Source organism: Polypterus senegalus, chromosome 9 (assembly GCF_016835505.1).
Source record: "Polypterus senegalus isolate Bchr_013 chromosome 9, ASM1683550v1, whole genome shotgun sequence".
Taxonomy (NCBI): Eukaryota; Metazoa; Chordata; class Cladistia; order Polypteriformes; family Polypteridae; genus Polypterus; species Polypterus senegalus.
Window position 1 is genome coordinate 137,011,705 of NC_053162.1, and position 19,318 is coordinate 137,031,022.

Genomic DNA, 19,318 nt, shown 5'->3' on the forward strand with positions numbered 1-19,318 from the left:
AATAAATGTATTAATTAAATGAATAATATTATAAAAGGTGATATTTTTGTAAATGATTATTTTAAAACAAACTATTCTTCAAACAGTAATAATAATATTTAAGTTTAATATTATTTTGCATTTCAGAAAGTGAAACAGTTCGCTTTGTAAAAATAACAAAAAAGTCACTCAGTGTGTAAAGGATTAAAGACACTGACCTGCACAAAAGAACATGCATCACCCTGTGCCTTGATGCTGTATATCCCTGGAATTTCAAACATTGCCTTCTCTTGATAGAGAAGTCGATTGCTTTGGTCCAGATAGAACTGTGTCTGAAATCCCTGTGCAGAGCTAATAGTCACTGTGCCAGAACTATCAGGTTTAAATGTTTGAGCAGCATAAAGAGAAAGAGCCTGCAGCGCCATGACTGTATCCTGTAGATGAAAAACACAAAAACAGACTGTAAGTGTATATTGGTCATACTTGTGGAAAGGATGTTTGTATTCATCACGGCTCTTGAGCAAATGAGAAAGTCAGTCCTCCCAATTCAAATCTGTTGCCAAAGTCTTGAAAATTATTATAAATGCATAGTGATGATGTGTTGTGAATTCCTTCCTTCAAGCAATTCTTTTAAAATCATGTAGATCAAAAATCTGCACAAATTCTTTAGTAAATTCCCCCAAGTTGTAGATGCATATTTGATTATTGCCATAAAGGATTGATACCGATTCAAGAGGTTGATTACTTAGGAAAGAAATAATAAATGCTATTTTGGATTGATCTGAACTGTACCTGCTGCTCAATTATTACCAAGCATTGATTTATGAATCCTTTGAATTCTTATGAGTCCTCTGAAAAAAGTTTTGCATGAGGAGTGTTCAATATGGGAAACTAAAACAAACAATAGCTACAGTAAGTATTTATAAAAAATTTCTAAATTCACAGAGGAGTCAAGCCTAGAAGCACTTCTTTGCTTAAAGTTTTACAAAAAAAAATACATGAGATATCCATTAAGCAGAAACAGAAAAAAGTATCTGGATGACATTTTGGAATAACTTAGCTAAACAAATGAGCATGATGGTCTGCTCTTCTTTGTCAAAATTTGTATGCTCTTATGAGATTAAGTGCAGCTTTTCACATTAGTGATAATGGTAATCTTCTGTGTAGGCGTGAGAATTCAGTTTGCCTATCATGCATTCCTCTTAGTTGGCTTGCCTAACTTTTTTATTAACTACTCTACTTGATGTAAAGAAAAGCCTTGAGAATGGGAAAGGTGCTATATAAATAAAAAGTAGTATTATTATTATTATACACAATTTTGAACACTGTGTCACCCTACTTTAATTTCTAGTAATGCTATTTCCAACTTGACTTCAAAGGTCAAAACTTTTTTTGTTAATCATGGGCAAACAATGAGATCAGTGAGTGAATATAAACAACAAAAGCAGGAGTAGGTGAGTGTTAGTAAGCGTAGACCAGTCCCCGGCCATCTGTTCGGTGAAGTTGATCTGTCAGTTAGGAGCAATTACGTGTTTCTACTATAAACACCCTACTTGTGTGATCCTCATTTTGGCACCGCATGACATATCCTGAACAACATTACCATGTTTACTTGAGACACTATTGTCATACGGACACATGCAGATTGTAACATTAGCTTTAACTTTTTGAAGTGGCACTTTTCTTCTTTTACAGCGGGATAGTTAGACTTCTAAGCCTGGAAGCAGCAGATTAGTACATCTACTTTATGGTGTAACTGAGATAGGCAGAAGTTCTCCTTAGCTCCTCAAATGGCCATCGAATTTATGACCCTGCCATGGCCACTAATCTTAGAAGAATGTCTGCCTCTGCACAAGGAGCACTAAAGCTCAAAGTTTAAGAAGCAACTTTGAAAAGTACAAAAATGTTTTTGAGAGGAATTCTCAGGGTCAACGTAATGCCATCTTTTAATTTTCCTATTTCTCTCTACTGATTCACCCACTTCCATTTATTCTAGTGAGGTCATTTCCGCTTTAGTTTCTTGTTTGCCTTTTCACTTTTCTTCTGCTTTCCCTTTACTGTATGTCTGCCATTTGCTACATAAACATAAAGAAAATAGGACTCATTTGGAGTAGTTGAAATGAGGACATGAAAAGAAGTTTTCAATGACAATACCTGCGTGGATGAGAAGCCTCCATGTGAGTTCTGCTGACGGACAAGCCACTGCACAATCTCAGATGCATACATAAGGCCAAATCCTGGGAGAGGTGGTCCGGAGAGCAGTGAAAGTAGTACATAAGATGTCATCTCCACCTGAACAGAGATGATTTCTTCCCTAGATCCAGACCTTTCCCAGAATAGATTACCATCTGAAAAGCATTTGACAATGTGAAAGACATGAAGAAAGAAATGTGTTTTTGTTGAAAGAAGCTAACTAATTTATAAACTCAAAGCAAGAATTGCTGAACCACAGGAATCAAAGTTTGAAATGGATTATGTGGTTTAAGTTACACTCTTTCTTGCTTGGGGAATGTGGGCGCAGTAATTAGCACTGCAGCTTCACAGTTCAGATCACATTTGTGGCCACAATAATCAGTCCTGCATAGCTGACAGATGCTTCTCTAGCCTTTAGGGACACTTTAAAGAGAATCACATCATTATAATCCAGTAAAAACTAGTTCACTTCCTCCTTTTCCATTGACTTTAATGCACTTTGCTGTGTTCGGTGAACTGAAAAGTTCGGCAATTTTGCTTCAGTCACAGTGAAGAGACCTCTGTGGGGTTCACTCACCACTAATAATCACCTTAGAAAGTGAATGGCTGAGAGAAACAATGGAAGATGAATAAAAGTAGTTGAGTAGAGACTCTGAATCCTATTATAGAATCTGTAGATGACATTTTAGTACACCATACCTGTTAGCTAAATATATATATACAGTATGTTCTCACTTTAGAGATGGTTCAACTTTTTTATAATTGGATTGCCTCGCTCAAGTCTTCCAACAATCACTCCTTTGTCAAAGAATATCAAAGATAGTATTTCTGCTTTTCAGAGAAAATTAGAATGAAAATCATAAAATGATCCTTATTGTTCATTTATCTCTTCATACCTGCTTTAACAGCCACTTTGTCCAGAAAAGAAAGCATAGAGCTTCTGGCCTGTTCATCTCTTGTCAAAGCAAACATGTAGGATAATAGGACTTTTGAGTAAACATCAGTCACAGTACTTAATGATGATTTTAGGCAAGAAAGACTGTTACTTAAAATAGAATCCTGTAAAACATATGAAAATAATCTATAGTAAAAATAACAATACTAATTAATTACACTTATATAGTGCTTTTCTCACTACTTAAAGTGCTTTACATAGACAGAGGGGAACCAGTTTAACTACCAATAATGTGTAGCACCCACCTAGATCACGCGACAGCGGCCATTATTGCGCCAGTACGCTCACCACACATTAGCTATTAGGTGGTGATTGGCTGAGAGAGATAGTTAGCCAATTAGAGTCAGAGGATGGTTAGGGGGCCAGACTGACCAAGCCATGGTAGGCAATTTTGCCAGGACATTGGGATAAACTGTATTCTTTTTCAATAGACCTCCAAGAATCTCTAATGACCTGAGAGAGTCAGGACCTCTAGCCAAAAAAATTATCTGTTTACTTTCAGCTTTCAATTTAGGCAACTACAGATAAGGTATAACTTATCTACAGTATAAGTTAAAACCATAGAAGTATCCATATAACTAATAAGAATGCGTTTCCATAAGAAAACAGTGCACAGGAATTTTTATTTTTTAAGCAGAGGCTTGACCACAATTCTCTAAAAATGTCTTACGTAGTTGGAAATTACAATAGTCTAAAGTCATATGACTGTATACAATTTTAAACTCTTACACTTCTTACTATTTGAATAGATAATAAACTGATTACTCACACTGAGTGGGGTTTCCAGTTCCAATAAGGCTGTGGCAATATATGCAGTTAGAGAAATTTCATCATTTATTCCACCATAAAATCACAAAAAGTATGAAACAAGGTTTAATTACTGTCTTCATCACTACTTATCCAAAAGCAATCTATGTGACTCTGAACTGGATTAACGCTAGAATCCTTGAAGCCTACGAAAAAACTTGCAATCCCGGCCCACCTTAAATTCCTTTGCACTTTTCCATCAGCGTCTTTTGTTTTGTAAATGTGTCGATCAGCACAAGCAGCAAGTAGACTGCTGTCCCATCCCCCCTACCGACGGAGCACAACTCAGGCAAAAAGCTCTACCAGATCAGGCCTTGCTTAGCTCGGTGTGAGGTGCCTGGAGTTGTATTGGGTAAATAATATATCGTTATTTGGAACACATACATTTCTATGTAAGTGTAGGATGACAGGAAATGTGAGAAATTCAAGAAATGTTGAGCACATACCTGAAACACAAACTTTTTTTATGTTTTAGTACTAACGACAAAATTTTGACATGAATTGTATAATGTGTGAAGACTTAAGTCAAAATCTATATATATAATTCACTAAGTCCATGGCAAGCAAGACGCACGCAAGACAGAGCCACGCTTGCCAACTCACAGAGCACCGCCCACCAACAATTCGCTAAGCGGCCTACCATAGCACGCAAGACAGACCATGGGATATGCACGACAGAGCCCCGCCCACCAACAATTCGAGCGAGAGCGAAAGCATTTGCCAAGAATGTTTTCATTAATCAAGAATATATAATTCACTAAGCAGCCAATTACGGCACGCAAGAAGCAGCACGCAAGACAGACCATGTGATACTCACTAAGCAGCCGACCAAGGCACTCAAGACAGACCATGGGATACGCATGACAGAGCCCCGCCCACCAACAATTCGAGCGAGAGCGAATGCTTTTGCCAAGAATCCATCCATCCATTTTCCAGCTCGCTGAATCCGAAGACAGGGTCACGGGGGTCTGCTGGAGTCAATCCCAGCCAACATAGGGCACAAGGCAGGGACCAATCCCGGGCAGGGTGCCAACCCACCGCAGGACACACACAAACACACCCACACACCAAGCACACACTAGGGCCAATTTAGAATCACCAATTCACCTAACCTGCATGTCTTTGGACTCTGGGAGGAAACCGGAGCGCCCAAAGGAAACCTACGCAGACAATTTTTTCATTAATCAAGAACGACAGTCGGAGGTTCGAAGACGATCAGATACTGTCGTAGTTCCGACCATTGACGCTGCCAAATGGTGATCTAGCGCCGTTACTCCCATGACCCGCTGGGCAGCCAACCGGGAAACCAAAGTCTGTGGGTTCTGGGGGGAGTATGGTTGCAAAGCTGAAACTTAAAGGAATTGACGGAAGGGCACCACAAGGAGTGGAGCCTGCGGCTTAATTTGACTCAACACGGGAAATCTGACCCGGCCCGGACATGGAGAGGATTGACAGATTGATAGCTTTATCTCGATTCTGTGGGTGCTGGTGCATGGCTGTTCTTAGTTGGTGGAGCGATTTGTCTGGTTAATTCCGATAACGAGCGAGACTCCGTCCTGCTAAATATTTACGCGACCCCCGAGCGTTCAGCGTCCAACGTCTTAGAGCAGGGGTGCCCACACTTTTTCGGCTTGCGAGCTACTTTTAAAATGACCAAGTTGAAATGATCTACCTAAATTAAAAATGCTATACTGAGTATGCTTTATACATAAAATGTATGTTGTCGTACCTTAAATAACTGAATGACCTTTATGGCACAATAGCAATTCAATACATTTATGGTCAATACAGTATTTGGATTAAATAATAGTCATGTGGGAAAAGGCTGACTCACATAAATAAGTAGAGCAGAATAATGCAGTCAAGGTGCTTTTGAATTCAGACGAGTGAAAAATGCCGGCTGTCTGATTAACTGCGATTTTAGTTCCCTCTCCTTTGTCTTTCTCGGATCACTTTTTGTAAGGACATCAGTTTTGTAGTTTTTATGAACAGCTCGAAAGTGCCTTTCCACATTTTCCTTCTTTGGAATAGCAATGATAGATTGACAGATCAGATAAACGTACTTCGATTGTGACATTGTGAGAAAAAAATCCTCTTCCAATTCCACATCCAGCCCATACCCTCCCCAGACAATTTTTTAAAATCCCTTCTTTACTCGATATAAATTGGAAGGCTAATTAGATCACAGCTGGAGTTTTGCAGTAGCTCGCACGTTTGATCGTGCGTGCGAGATGACCATTGTGTTAGAAGAGAAGAGATCTCAGACTGGTCGCCCTGTATGTCAATCAAGTGGCAAACGCCATAGGGAGGATATATGATAGATTAACGTTTAAAAAAATTTTTTGATGTGATCGACGCATTGGGCACCCCTGTCTTAGAGGGATGCCGTCCAGCCCCGTCCCTCGCTCTGGGAGGTGGGGGCGCAGTGATGTTCCTCCACTTTTCAGTCGCAGACAATTGTACGTTGCTCTCTCCAAAGTTCCATCTTTTCATTCTCTTACAGTCGTATCCTCAAACCTACCCCATTTGGACAACTGTGTCTTTCAGGAAATGTTCACCCATCAATACATAATTATGCGGCGTATGCTACACCGCGGGTGGGCTAGTATAAAATAAACACTTTCACAAAAGGTACACGTATAACAAAACAAGTGCGCTTTTATTCAATAATATAACCAAAGGAAAAGAAATCAGGTAATATAACGATATATTATGGAACAAGATGATTCATTGTGGCAACCTGTAACAGGAGCAGGCAAAGGAAGAAGAAGAAGATTTAACCTATACAACTCTAGGCACCTCACACCAAGATAAACAAGGCTTGAGCTGGGAGAGCCTTTTGCCTGAATTAAGCTCCGTTGGTAGGTGGGATTGGACAGCAGTCCTGTTGCTGTATATGCTGATCGACACATTTACAAAACAAAAGAAGCTGATGGAAAGGTGCAATGGAATTTAAGGTGTGCCGGGATTACAAGTTTTTTCGTAGGCTTCAGGGATTCTAGTGTTAAACCATCTATAATAACAAAGATATATTTTTCTTAGAAGGTTCTTGTACTCATTTATGTGCTTTTTGTATACATAAAATGTGTTTTTGCACTTGTTGAATTATTATTTTGATAAAGCCATTTTGTTCTGTGTTTTGGATGGTCTGCCATTCTGAGACAAGTTGCTTACAGTCATTATACCTGTTGCCAGCAATGAGATGCACAGGTCAAGTGGCATATTGTGTTATCATAATCCACCTATATAAGATAGTAGGGCACAGCTTCTGAAATCTGTGTATTGGAAATCTTTCTTAAAACTCTCAACCCTTTTCTCATTAGCATTCAGTAGCACATAAAAGGCACTTCCAGGAAGACTTTCGTGTTAAAAGCTCTTACTGTGACATTTTTGACATTAACTTTTTGATTAACATCTCTGGTATGATTCATCTCATGCTTGCTTTCCTGGTTTCTGGCTCCTACCTGTCATTTAATTTAGTCCTATCATTTCCTTTCTGTTTATCACCTGGTGGCAATATGCTGTATTGCCTTCTAAAGATCTATTTTTTCACTTAACACAAGATCGATTAGGATCCCACACATCATAATGTATAATGAAAAATAAGAAAATGAGAATAAGAAAAGAATGACTGGCTAAAACTTTAGTGAGTGCATAGATGTAGACTGTGATTGTTTTTGACAGATGGGAATCTTGTTCAGATCTTTCAGAAGTGGCTGGTCACCTTTCTTTGCACATTTCTTATTGATTTCTGTACGTTATGGACAATTTTCACCCTTCTTATCAGTACACACTTACGGAATTCTACTCTGTTCATTTACATCATTTGTCACAAATATGATAGAGATGTCTTTCCATTTATTTTAGTGTCTTCTGAAGAAATCTTACCTGTTTCTTTGATTCATGTAAGTCTACTAAAAAAAAAAACAGTATTCTTACTTAATTATTTTCAGAATATGAATATTTTGTTAGATTATGTATGCTTAGAATTTATTCAGCTGAAATTTAGAAAGCATGGGAGTTTGACAATTAAATGTTCTGAACCAGTCTACTGTAGAGCGCACTACCAAACAAAAACTAGTGTGTTTCTTCATATCAGTCTCAAACCAGGATAAATAGGGAGGGTTACATTGGGAAGGGCATCTGGTGTAAAATTTTGCCAGATTAATATGCAGACAACAGTTCAGATTTTCACAATGGATTGATCGAGGCCTGGGTTAACAACAACTGTTACCAATACTGTTAGCCAACAGGGTGCTAGGCGAAATTTGGCTACTGATGCCCAAATAAAAAGAAGAGGGGGAATGCGTGTCGTGAGGCAAAAGGAGAGGAGGAAGGTTAGAAGAGTGGAAGTGAAGGTAAGAAATTTGAATGTTGCCAGTGTGACTAGTAAAGGGAGAGAGTTAGGTTGTGCGTGCGAGAGACCAGATGGAAAGGGAGTAGTAAGTCGAGGTGTATCAGAGGCAGGCTTGAATTGTTTTACCATGGTGAGGATGACAGGAGAAATGGGGTAGGGGGTTTCCTAAAGGAAAAATATGTTAAGAGTGTTTTCGAGGTCAAAATATAGTCAGACAGAGTGTTGATTATATAACTGGAAATTGAACGTGTGATGATGAATGTTATTATTGTATATGCCCTGCAAGTCTGGTGTGTGATGGATGAGAAAGATTATTTCTGGAGTGAGTTTGATGAAGTGGTGGAGAGTGTACCCAAGGGAGAGAGAATGGTGATTGGAATTGGATTTCAATGGACATGTTGGTGAAGAGAGCAGAGGGGATGAAGAGGTATTGTGTCTAGGAGAGAAATGAAGAGAGTCAGATTTTAAGAAGAGGAAGGAACAAAGGGTGATGTACAAGAGTGGAGGAATATGCACACAAGTGGATTATATCCTGTGCAGGAGGAACAGTTTGAAGAAGATTGGAGACTGCGGAGTGGTGGCAGGGAAAAGTGTAGTTTGGCAGCATAGGATGGAGGTCTGTAGGATGACATTGGACATCAAGAAGAGGAGGAGAGTGACGGTGGAGCCAAGTACAAAAAGGTGGAAGTTATAAAAGGAAGACTGTAAGGTGGAGTTCAGGGAGGAGGTAAGACAGGCACTGGGTGGCAATGAAGAGTTACCAGATAGCTGAGCAACTACAGCAGAAGTAGTAAAGGAGACAGCTAGAAGGATGCTTTGGTGTTACATCTGGACAGAGAAAGGAGGACAAAGAAACCTGGTGATTGAATGGGGAAGTACAGGATAATATACAGAGGAAGAGGGTGGCGAAGAAGAAATGGGATAGTCAGAGAGATAAAGAAAGTAGACAGAAGTACAAGAGTATAAGGTATATGGTAAACAGAGAGGCGGCAAAGGTTAAACATAAGGTGTATGATGAATTGTATGAGAGGATGGACACTAAAGAGGGAGGAAAGGACCTGTACTGATTGACTAGACAGAAAGATTGAGCTGGGGGAAAATGAGCAGCATGGTAGGGTGATAAAGGAAATTGATGGAAACGTTCTCACAAGTGAAGAGAGAGCATTGAGCTGTGTAGGAGAGATCACATTGGAATTTTTAACTAGATTATTTAAAGCATTCGTGGAAAGTTAGAGGGTGCCTAAGAAGGGGAGAAGAAGTGTACTGGTACCAGTTTTTAAGAATAAAGGTGATATGCACAGCTGTAGTAACTACAGAGGGATAAAACTGATCAGTCACAGCATGAAGTTATAGGAAAGAGTAGTGGAAGCTAGGTTAAGAAGGGATGTGATGATTAGTGAGCAGTAGTATGGTTTCATGCCTGGAAAGAGCAAGACAGATAAGATGTTTGCTCTCAGGGTGTTGATAGAGAAGTATGGAGAAGACCAGTAGGAGTTGCGTTGTGTCTTAGTGGGCTTAGATAAAGCATATGACAGGGTGCCTAGAGAGGAGTTGTGGTATTGTATGAGGAAGTTAGGAACAGCACAGAAGCATGTAAGAGTGGTACAGGATATGTATGAGGGAAGTGTGATAGTGATGGGTCTGCAGTAGGAGTGATGGATGAGTTCAAGGTGTGGGTGAGATTACATGAGGGATTGGCTCGGACCTCTTTCTAATTTGCAATGGTGATGGACAGGTTGACAGAGGCAATTAGACAGGAATCTGTGTGGACTATGTTGTTTGCAGATGACATTGTGATCTGTAGTGAGAGTAGGGTACAGGTTTAAGAGACCCTCCAGAGGTAGAGATATGTTCTAGAGAGGAAAGGAATGAAGGTCAGTAGGAACATACAGAATTCATGTGTGTAAATAAGATGGTGGTGAGAGTAATTATGTGGATGCAGGAAGTAGAGTTGGAGGAGATGGATGAGTTTAAATATTTGGGATCAACAGTACAGGAAGAGAGTGCAGGCATGATGGAGAAGAATGTCAGGAGTAATTTGTGACAGACGGGTACCAGCAAGAGTGAAAGAAAAGGTCTACAAGATGCTAGTGAGACCAGCTATGTTTTATGGGCTGGAGACGGTGGCACAAATGAAAAGACAGGAGACAGAGCTGGAGGTGGCAGAGTTAAAAAAGTTAAGATTTGCATTGGGTATGACGAAAATAGACAGGATTAGTACAAGTACATTAGAGCAGGGGTTCTCAAACTCAGTCCTGGGGGCCCACTGTGGCTGCAGGTTTTTGTTCCAACCAGATTCTTAATCAGTGACAACACCTGATAGCACTAATCTCATTTAATTAGCTGGTTTTATTTATCTTTTATTCTACACTAGCAAAATACCCGCGCTTCGCAGCGGCGAAGTACTGCCTTAAAATTTTTATTAAGAAGAAAATTAAACCTTTTTAAACTGAGGGAAAATATACCAATAATTATTTGTTAAGGATCTCTTTGTATGCCACATTGTCAGTTTGGCCCTCTGGTTGTAATATGACCAAGCTGTGCGCTGAGCTTACTCTTAAGCATGCAATGTACAGTTGGCCATGTGACAAGCAATGTTGCCTCAAATCTCAAATCACAGCTTGGATTGCTGCTGTCATAATTATTTTAAGTTTCATGATTTGTTTCAATTATGACAGTATTTGCAAGACTTGTTGTGTTGGAGTGACATTCGGCATGTGTTAAGCATTGTAAGAATACAACCGGTTTCATCGATAACTTCGCATCCAACTTTTGAGAGTTTAAACATTCATAAACATCAAGTGTCCACTACTGAAATCGTCACCTGTGAATCTATGATGTTTAAGAGGCATTGGCGGTTGTCCAAAGGTGTAAAATATTTGGCCATTTCGGTACACTTGAAAGCGACAACCTAACAATTCAGGGGCAGCCATCAACTCACATGCAGAACCATAGGTGAAGGGCTTAAGCATTTCACTCTTATAGTGCTCCTGTGTAGTATAATTATCTCCTGTACCGTCATTATTCCACACCTTGAACCTGTCCCAGTCATTCAATACATAAGACACAATGTTCCTCCAGATATCAAGAGTGAGCCTGATATGGCCGTGCAATATGTAACACAGAGAATGGAAAAGGCAGGTGCCATCTCTGGGCATGGAAACTACTCGGTAAGTGACAGTTCTTTGATCGATGGTGATCACCTCGATAGACATGGTAATGGGGGTACGGTTGGAGCGATAAAGGAAATGGGTACCTGAACAATGTAAAGTTAGTCTAAAATACCTACACAATAACTATAATCATAATAAACGAAAAATAAAACAGCGGAGAAGCCATGGATTAAATAAAAAGGCTGCAGTTATCAGCAGGGAGACGTGAATCCCGTGGAGAAGCAAGGAAGGGAATGAAGAGACCGGAGCGACGGACAGCCTTATATAGGCAGGCAGCCAACAATGTGGGAGGCTTTGGGATGGGGGGGCCTCACACAGCGACCGAGCTGCAGGCTATAAACGTATATATGTTTGTAAGTAGGATTCAGTTAGCGTTGGGAATCCACGTACCAAATTTCTTGAAGATGGGCCCATAAGTAACAAAGACCGTTGGCAAGTTCAATATGGCGGCCGACAGTGGCGCCATATCACCGAAATAAGTACATACATTGGTTTCGGTTAGCGCAGGGAAGCCGCCTACCAAATTTCGTGAAGATGGGGCCATAAATAAGAAAGGTCAACATGGCCGACATTGTCGATGGCTATGAACGTTATGCATAGAATTTCAAAATGAAACCTACTTAACTTTTGTAAGTAAGCTGTAAGGAATGAGCCTGCCAAATTTTAGCCTTCTACCTACACGGGAAGTTGGAGAATTAGTGATGAGTGGGTCAGTGAGTCTGACATTGGAAAGTTCAATATGGCGGCCGACACTGGTGTCATACCACCGAAATAAGTATGTACATCGGTTTCGGTTAGTGCTGGGAAGCTGTCTACCACATTTCGTGAAGATGGGGAAATAAATAAGAAAGTTCAACATGGTGGATGTTGTCGACCGTTATGACTGTTACGCATAGAATTTTGAAATTACACCTGCTTAACTTTTGTAAGTAAGCTGTGAGGAATGAACCTGCCAAATTTCAGCCTTCTACCTACAGTCAGTCAGTCAGTCAGTCAGACAGTCAGTGAGGGCTTTGCCTTTTATTAGTACAGATTCAGAAAAGCACAGCAGCATGATTTTTACATTTATAAGAAACATTTCTTATAAATATTTCTGTTTTTGCTATGGATTAAAATGCTTAACTCTCTTTTTATTATATTTTGCCCTTTCTCTGTGCAGTTTGCTCCCTTCATTGAATCTTAATCATGACAAATAAAAACAAGCAGAGCAGAAACCCAAGCAAACAAAACTCAATCGTCTCAGCCCCACAAAGTAGTAAATAACAGATTGATTAAACAATTAGAACACATAGAAAAGTAGAATGACAATCAAGATAAAAAAAACTGTTAAAAAGAAAAAAATACATATAACTGCTTAGTACATTTTACTACTTTTTTTTTTTTGTTTGTTTACCAAACTTAGTTTTCTAATTTGTATATTTTTCCCAAAACAGGGAATCTGGGAAACAACAGTTCACTTAATTAGCACAGGAGTCCAATTAAAAACAGAGGCTGGTTGCAACAAAAACCTGCAACCACAGTGGGCCCCCAGGACCGAGTTAGAGAACCCATGCATTAGAGGGTCAGCTCAGGTAGGATGGCTTGGAGACAATACCAGAGGGGCAGGTAATGGATATATTGAGAGAAGGATTACAGGGATGGAGCTGCCAAGCAGGAGGAAAACAGGAAGGCCTAAGAGGAGGTTTATAGACGTGTTGAGAAAAGGAAATGCAGGTGCTGGGTGTGACAGAATAAGATGCAGGATACAGGAAAATATAGAAACAAATGATATTTTATGGCCGAAAGAGCAAGATGACAGATACTGCCTTTGGATGCCTACCAAGTTACTTTCTGTGTGGAGTTTCAAAGGGCTCTCCATTTATTTGCAGTTTGTTTCTGCAGGTTTTCTCTATGCAAACCCAAAATGGGTTGGTTAGGAGAACTAGCAACTCTAAATTTCCATAATGTTCCTTAGTATGGACATGTGTGAGTTAACCATGAGAATGACTGGCACCCTGTCTTTTCTGCTTTATATTTCGCTGAAGTTGAAACCTGATAATATACAGTTCTATAAGGGAATGGATGAGTTCATTGGACAGATACAGCTTGTTGATGTTTACATCTTTTATTAGTAAATTAAAACATCACTGCATTTTTAGCAATTTAATTTTTTTAGTAATTTATAACATTACTGTCATGAATTTGTTGCCATCATACCTTCATTCCACTATGAAAAAGATTCCCAACACTCTGGAAGCATCCATTTTCCAGCTGGTGTCTACCCAACCAGTTTTTGGCATCATGGATATGAGCAGAATCAATAAAAATGAATTGGCGTGCACTACCAAAGGACTTCATCACAAATGCTGTCAGCCTAAGAAACAGCAACACAAAGGGTGAAAGATGTGCAAATGTGCAAATGTGGGAATGCAGGTCCCCTCCAGACTAGGCCTTCACCTATTGGAGTCTGTAGAACCCAACACTGTTGATAGTTATGCCCAAGCTGAGCTGACAAACCTCAGATGGAGCTAGGGTAATAGTGGAAAGTGCTCATGTGCTTTTATTAAACAGTAAAAACAAAACCAAGTGTCCACAGTGCAATGTTCTTAAAAAAAAGTACATAAATAAATCCATAAAACTAGGTGAAAAGTGCAGGTAAAAATCCAATAAATAGTTCCGTTAAATTCAAAGGTTAAAATGCCGTCTAACTACTCATGACCTCAGCCCACCTCCTTCTCTTTCTCCCCGACTCACCCATTACTCACGTAACTGGCGGAGACTCAGTAGCCACAAACTCCTTTTTGCCGACTCCAAACTACGCAGCCAGACCATCCGAGGTCGTCTTTCCTCCCGTCTTCCTTTGAGCTCACTCAGTTGCTGTTCTGATGCCTAGGGAGGTCATCTGCCATCCTCGCCCCACTCCACCCAAATATTCAGTGAGGCAAACAAGCCCATAGAGTGCAACAGCCTATGCTCCTTCGTGGGGCACCACCTCATGCTGCATTCTCCTTCCAGGTGGCCAGTTCATCCTCCCAAGACTGCCTTTCATGTCTTTTAACCTCCTTCTCTTACGATCTTTTTTTTTACTTCTTTTTCCTCCCCAATCCCCCTGTGCCGGCCCGTACTTATACAGCTCCATGGGCGATTCACCTTAATCACACGCCGTAGGAAGCCGATTCTGCAATCGCGTCCACAGCTGCCTGGAATTAAAGCTGGCCTTATTTCTGAAGCTGCAGACCCGCTATACCAAAGCAAACATCTCAGAATAAGCAACTAGTGTGTATTTGTCTTTATTTGCTTTACTTACTTCTGTGTGTAAGAAAAGTTACTGAAGACTCAAACTTTAATATACCTTGACATTTAAATGTACAGGCATTTAAATTACTCCAGAGTTTGAAATGAACTCAAAGACAAACAAATGTTACTAATATTGATGTGTAACCTTCTTGTGAAATACTTTCACATGAAACAGAAAAAGGTGAGCAAGACTCAAATAGGACCGCACAAAAGGTTACATATTCAAAAAAAAAAAAAAAGAAAAACAACAACCTTGGCTGTGCCATAAAAAAAAAAACTTAGGTCTCTACATTGTGTAAATGGCACACAACTAAAGATGTAAATAATTCTGTTAATACATATAGCCAAATTATTAAGTAAAATTGTTGCTAAATGATTAACTAAAAACTACATATTGCTGAACATCTAATTTGAATCATTAGTGGTAGAAGTCTAAATATATATATTCTCTATATATTAAAACAAATTAGTAAAAGTTATACAGTGACTTATGAAGGGCACTAAATCATGAAAAAAATAAAAAATGCAGTTTTCCTAAATTACTAATTGTCTCAATTAATAAAACTGCAAACCTGGCCACATATAGGACATGCAGTTTCATCCCCTTAGGGTAGGAGTTTCACAAAATCTCTTCTTCTCTCTCACCTAGACCCTAAAACAAACCTAGAATTTCTAAATTCTAGGACTTGGGGTTTAGGAGATCAAGTGCCTTTTCCAAGTCTACAAAACACATGTAGACCGGTCGGGCAAACTCCCATGCACCCTCCAGGACTCTGCTAAGGGTGAAGAGCTGGTCCACTGTTCCGCGACCAGGACGAAAACCACACTATTTCCTCCTGAATCCGAGGTTCGACTATCCGACGGACCCTCCTCTCCAGAACCCCCGAATAGACTTTTCCAAGGATGCTGAGGAGTGTGATCCCTCTATAGTTGGAACACACCCTCCGGTCCCCCTTTTTAAAGAGGGGGACCACCACCACGGTCTGCCAATCCAGAGGCACTGTCCCCGATGTCCATGCGATGTTGCAGAGACGTGTCAACCAAGACAGTCCTACAACATCCAGAGCCTTAAGGAACTCCGGGCGTATCTCATCCACCCCGGGGCCCTGCCACCAAGGAGTTTTTTGACCACCTCAGTGACTTCAGTCCCAGAGATGGGAGAGCCCACCTCAGAGTCCCCAGGCTCTGCTTCCTCATTGGAAGGCATGTTAGTGGGATTGAGGAGGTCTTCGAAGTACTCCTCCCACCGACCCACAACATCCCGAGTCGAGGTCAGCAGCGCACCATCCCTACCATATACGGTGTTGACACTGCACTGCTTCCCCCTCCTGAGACGCCGGACGGTGGACCAGAATCTTCTCGAAGCCGTCCGAAAGTCGTTCTCCATGGCCTCTCCAAACTCCTCCCATGCCCGAGTTTTTGCCTCAGCAACAACCGAAGCTCGTTCGCTTGGCCTGCCGGTACCTATCAGCTGCCTCCAGAGACCCACAGGACAAAAAAGTCCTATAGGACTCCTTCTTCAGCTTGATGGCATCCCTCACCGCTGGTGTCCACCAACGGGTTCGGGGATTGCCGCCACGACAGGTACCGACCACCTTGCGGCCACAGCTCTGGTCAGCCGCCTCAACAATAGGGGCACGGAACATGGCCCATTCGGACTCAATGTCCCCCACCTCCCTCGGGACGTGGTTGAAGTTCTGCCGGAGGTGGGAGTTGAAGCTACTTCTGACAGGGGACTCTGCCAGCCGTTCCCAGCAGACCCTCACAACACGTTTGGGCCTACCAGGTCTGACCGGCATCTTCCCCCACCATCGAAGCCAACTCACCAGCAGGTGGTGATCAGTTGACAGCTCCGCCCCCTCTTCACCCGAGTGTCCAAGACATATGGCCGCAAGTCCGACGACACGACCACAAAGTCAATCATCGACCTGAGGCCTAGGGTTATTCTTTTAATGTCATTAAATAACACAAGTCTCTGTTTAAGACATGGCAGATTAGTGAAATTCAATGTACTAAGTAAGCATCAGCATGTAAACAGTGCGCATATGCAGTACAAATATGCCACATATGCCTCCTCTAATGTGACATGAGACAGAATGCCTGCCCTTCAAGACATTTACATGTTACTTGTTTAGAAGTTTATGTATAATGGAAGTAACAAATTCTAGTTAAGGTTTTAACTGTAATGTAATTACAAGCATTTAAATGGTAATGCATTACACTACTTTGCTAATGGGAAACGCCAACAAACTGTATCAGTGGTTACTTTGTAATGTGTTACCTCCAACTCTGTGGATAACTATGTAGCAGTACTATTTAAATTAACTATAAATCATAGATACTACTTGGACATTAGTCAGCTTTGGGTTTGACGCTGGGGTTGCTGGGGCAAAAAATGTATGGCACAGTGTGTGTATGTCTGCCAGAAAAAGGTTCACTATCCATTGTGCTTCACCCCACCTGTGGATTACAAATCACCCACTGGATTACAGTTTCTTTCTGGATTTATGTGCTTGTCCTGTGCCTGCTTGTTCATGAGATTTTATCTTGGTTGGTAAACATCGTTGTCAGAGGTTTGATCTGAAATTTGACAGATCTTCATACAACAACTGTAACAAGGAGAAAACTTTATTAATTTTAAACATCAACGCATCTGTGAAACCGCAATGTTTGTAGACTGTATTATGAGACGGCATAGTGTTAATTGTTTTGTTCTCAGTGCTTCGTTGGGTGTAATTTGTCTAGTATTGATTAAGTAATTATCACTTTCGGAGAATTTTAGTGGGCTTATGCATGAGTGTTAGTTGATTAACAATTTCTCTTTTTTTCTGCATTTGCTTAACATATTCTTTATTATTTACTCATTCTGAGTTGCTTTTTTTGTGTCTCTGTATGTGAGTGTGTGTGATCAGGGTCAAGGCTGGGTGCATTCCTGACGTTCCTAAATAAAATAAACAAATCATTGTTTAAAGGCGATGAGAATCCGAGAGTCTTTGCTACCACTACAACTGTAGAAATTTAAATCTCGAAAGTGGTAAAAACAGTAGCTAAGTAATAATATAAATCAATTTGTTTAAAAAAATGCTTTAAATATTTTAAAGTAATAATAAAAATCAATTTGTTTACAAAAAGGCTTTAATTATTTCAAATTACCACACTGCATTAACTCATTAATTAAAATCCTTTCATCCATTCATTGCCAAATCTGCTTGAACCAATTCAGGGCTTCCAGTTTATGTGTCTATCTCAGCAGCATTGAGAACATGGTAACAACTATTACAGGGCACATTCATTTTAATTGGGCCAAATTAGGAGCACCAATTAACCTAATATACAAATCCTATAAATGCAGAAGAAAGACAGAAATATGAAAGAAAAAAAATCACACACTTGAAAAAATGAAACCATAAACAGAATTCAAGGGCTGAAATTTCAACCCATCGCTATGGATTTATGAGGCAGCAGTGCAAATCTCTGTGCCACTGTCACTCTCCTTTCAAAATGACCTCCTTAATATGAATATAATTACATGCATTGTATAGAACATTGCATGAATATTGAAACCATGCTTAATATGCTAGGACAGACTCACCAGGTGTTGCCTGACACATCTGATTTTCCAAATGCACTGTAAGATCCGTCTGTATGTTTATAGTTTAGCTCCCTCTGGTACCCTAGAATGTAAAACAGTATGAGCTCACACTAAGACTCTGGAAACATAATAATATTTTATGTATGGAGCTGAGTTAAAATTATTCCAAGTGAAAATCACAAAGTACACAAATCAAACAGAGCAATTAATACACATTTATGTGGAGAAGTAAAAGTACTGTATATTCATCCTTTAACTGCTCCACTTAACTTTGCTGTTTTAACATACCATCAGTTTGTGTTTTTCTTAACCTGTTCATTACAGATTTGTGGGGTTCAGAATGTATACCAAGAGTACTGAGTTCATCCATCCATCCTTCCAACCATTATCCAACCTGCTATATCCTAACTACAGGGCCACAGGGGTCTGCTGGAGCCAATCCCAGCCAACACATGGCACAAGGCAGGAAACAAACCCCAGGCAGGGTGCCACCCCACCACAGGGAGTACTAAGTTCAAGGAAGAAATTAATTATAGTTGGAAAATAAGTCTATCAGTTTTAAAACCTACACAATCACTTATAATACAAGACCAGTTTTAAGTCACCAATCAACTTAAGGTACAGTGGTGTGAAAAACTATTTGCCCCCTTCCTGATTTCTTATTCTTTTGCATGTTTGTCACACAAAATGTTTCTGATCATCAAACACATTTAACCATTAGTCAGATATAACACAAGTAAACACAAAATGCAGTTTTTAAATGATGGTTTTTATTATTTAGGGAGAAAAAAAATCCAAACCTACATGGCCCTGTGTGAAAAAGTAATTGCCCCTTTGTTAAAAATAACCTAACTGTGGTGTATCACACCTGAGTTCAATTTCTGTAGCCACCCCCAGGCCTGATTACTGCCACACCTGCTTCAATCAAGAAATCACTTAAATAGGAGCTGCCTGACACAGAAGTAGACCAAAAGCACCTCAAAAGC

General features: G+C 40.2%; 1 protein-coding gene across 2 annotated transcripts in view; it reads right to left on the reverse strand.

The window, feature by feature from the left end:
• The window catches only part of LOC120535854 (alpha-2-macroglobulin-like), a 193,887-nt gene that overhangs the window by 20,288 nt on the left and 154,281 nt on the right, over positions 1-19,318 (reverse strand). For both annotated transcript variants that reach the window (XM_039763969.1, XM_039763970.1), the window contains exons 26-30: positions 18,333-18,414; positions 13,661-13,817; positions 3,069-3,231; positions 2,134-2,327; positions 198-413 (exon numbers count right to left, since the gene is read on the reverse strand). In XM_039763969.1, coding sequence (XP_039619903.1) covers positions 198-413; positions 2,134-2,327; positions 3,069-3,231; positions 13,661-13,817; positions 18,333-18,414 — 812 coding nt within the window. The remainder of the gene's footprint in view (positions 1-197; positions 414-2,133; positions 2,328-3,068; positions 3,232-13,660; positions 13,818-18,332; positions 18,415-19,318) is intronic.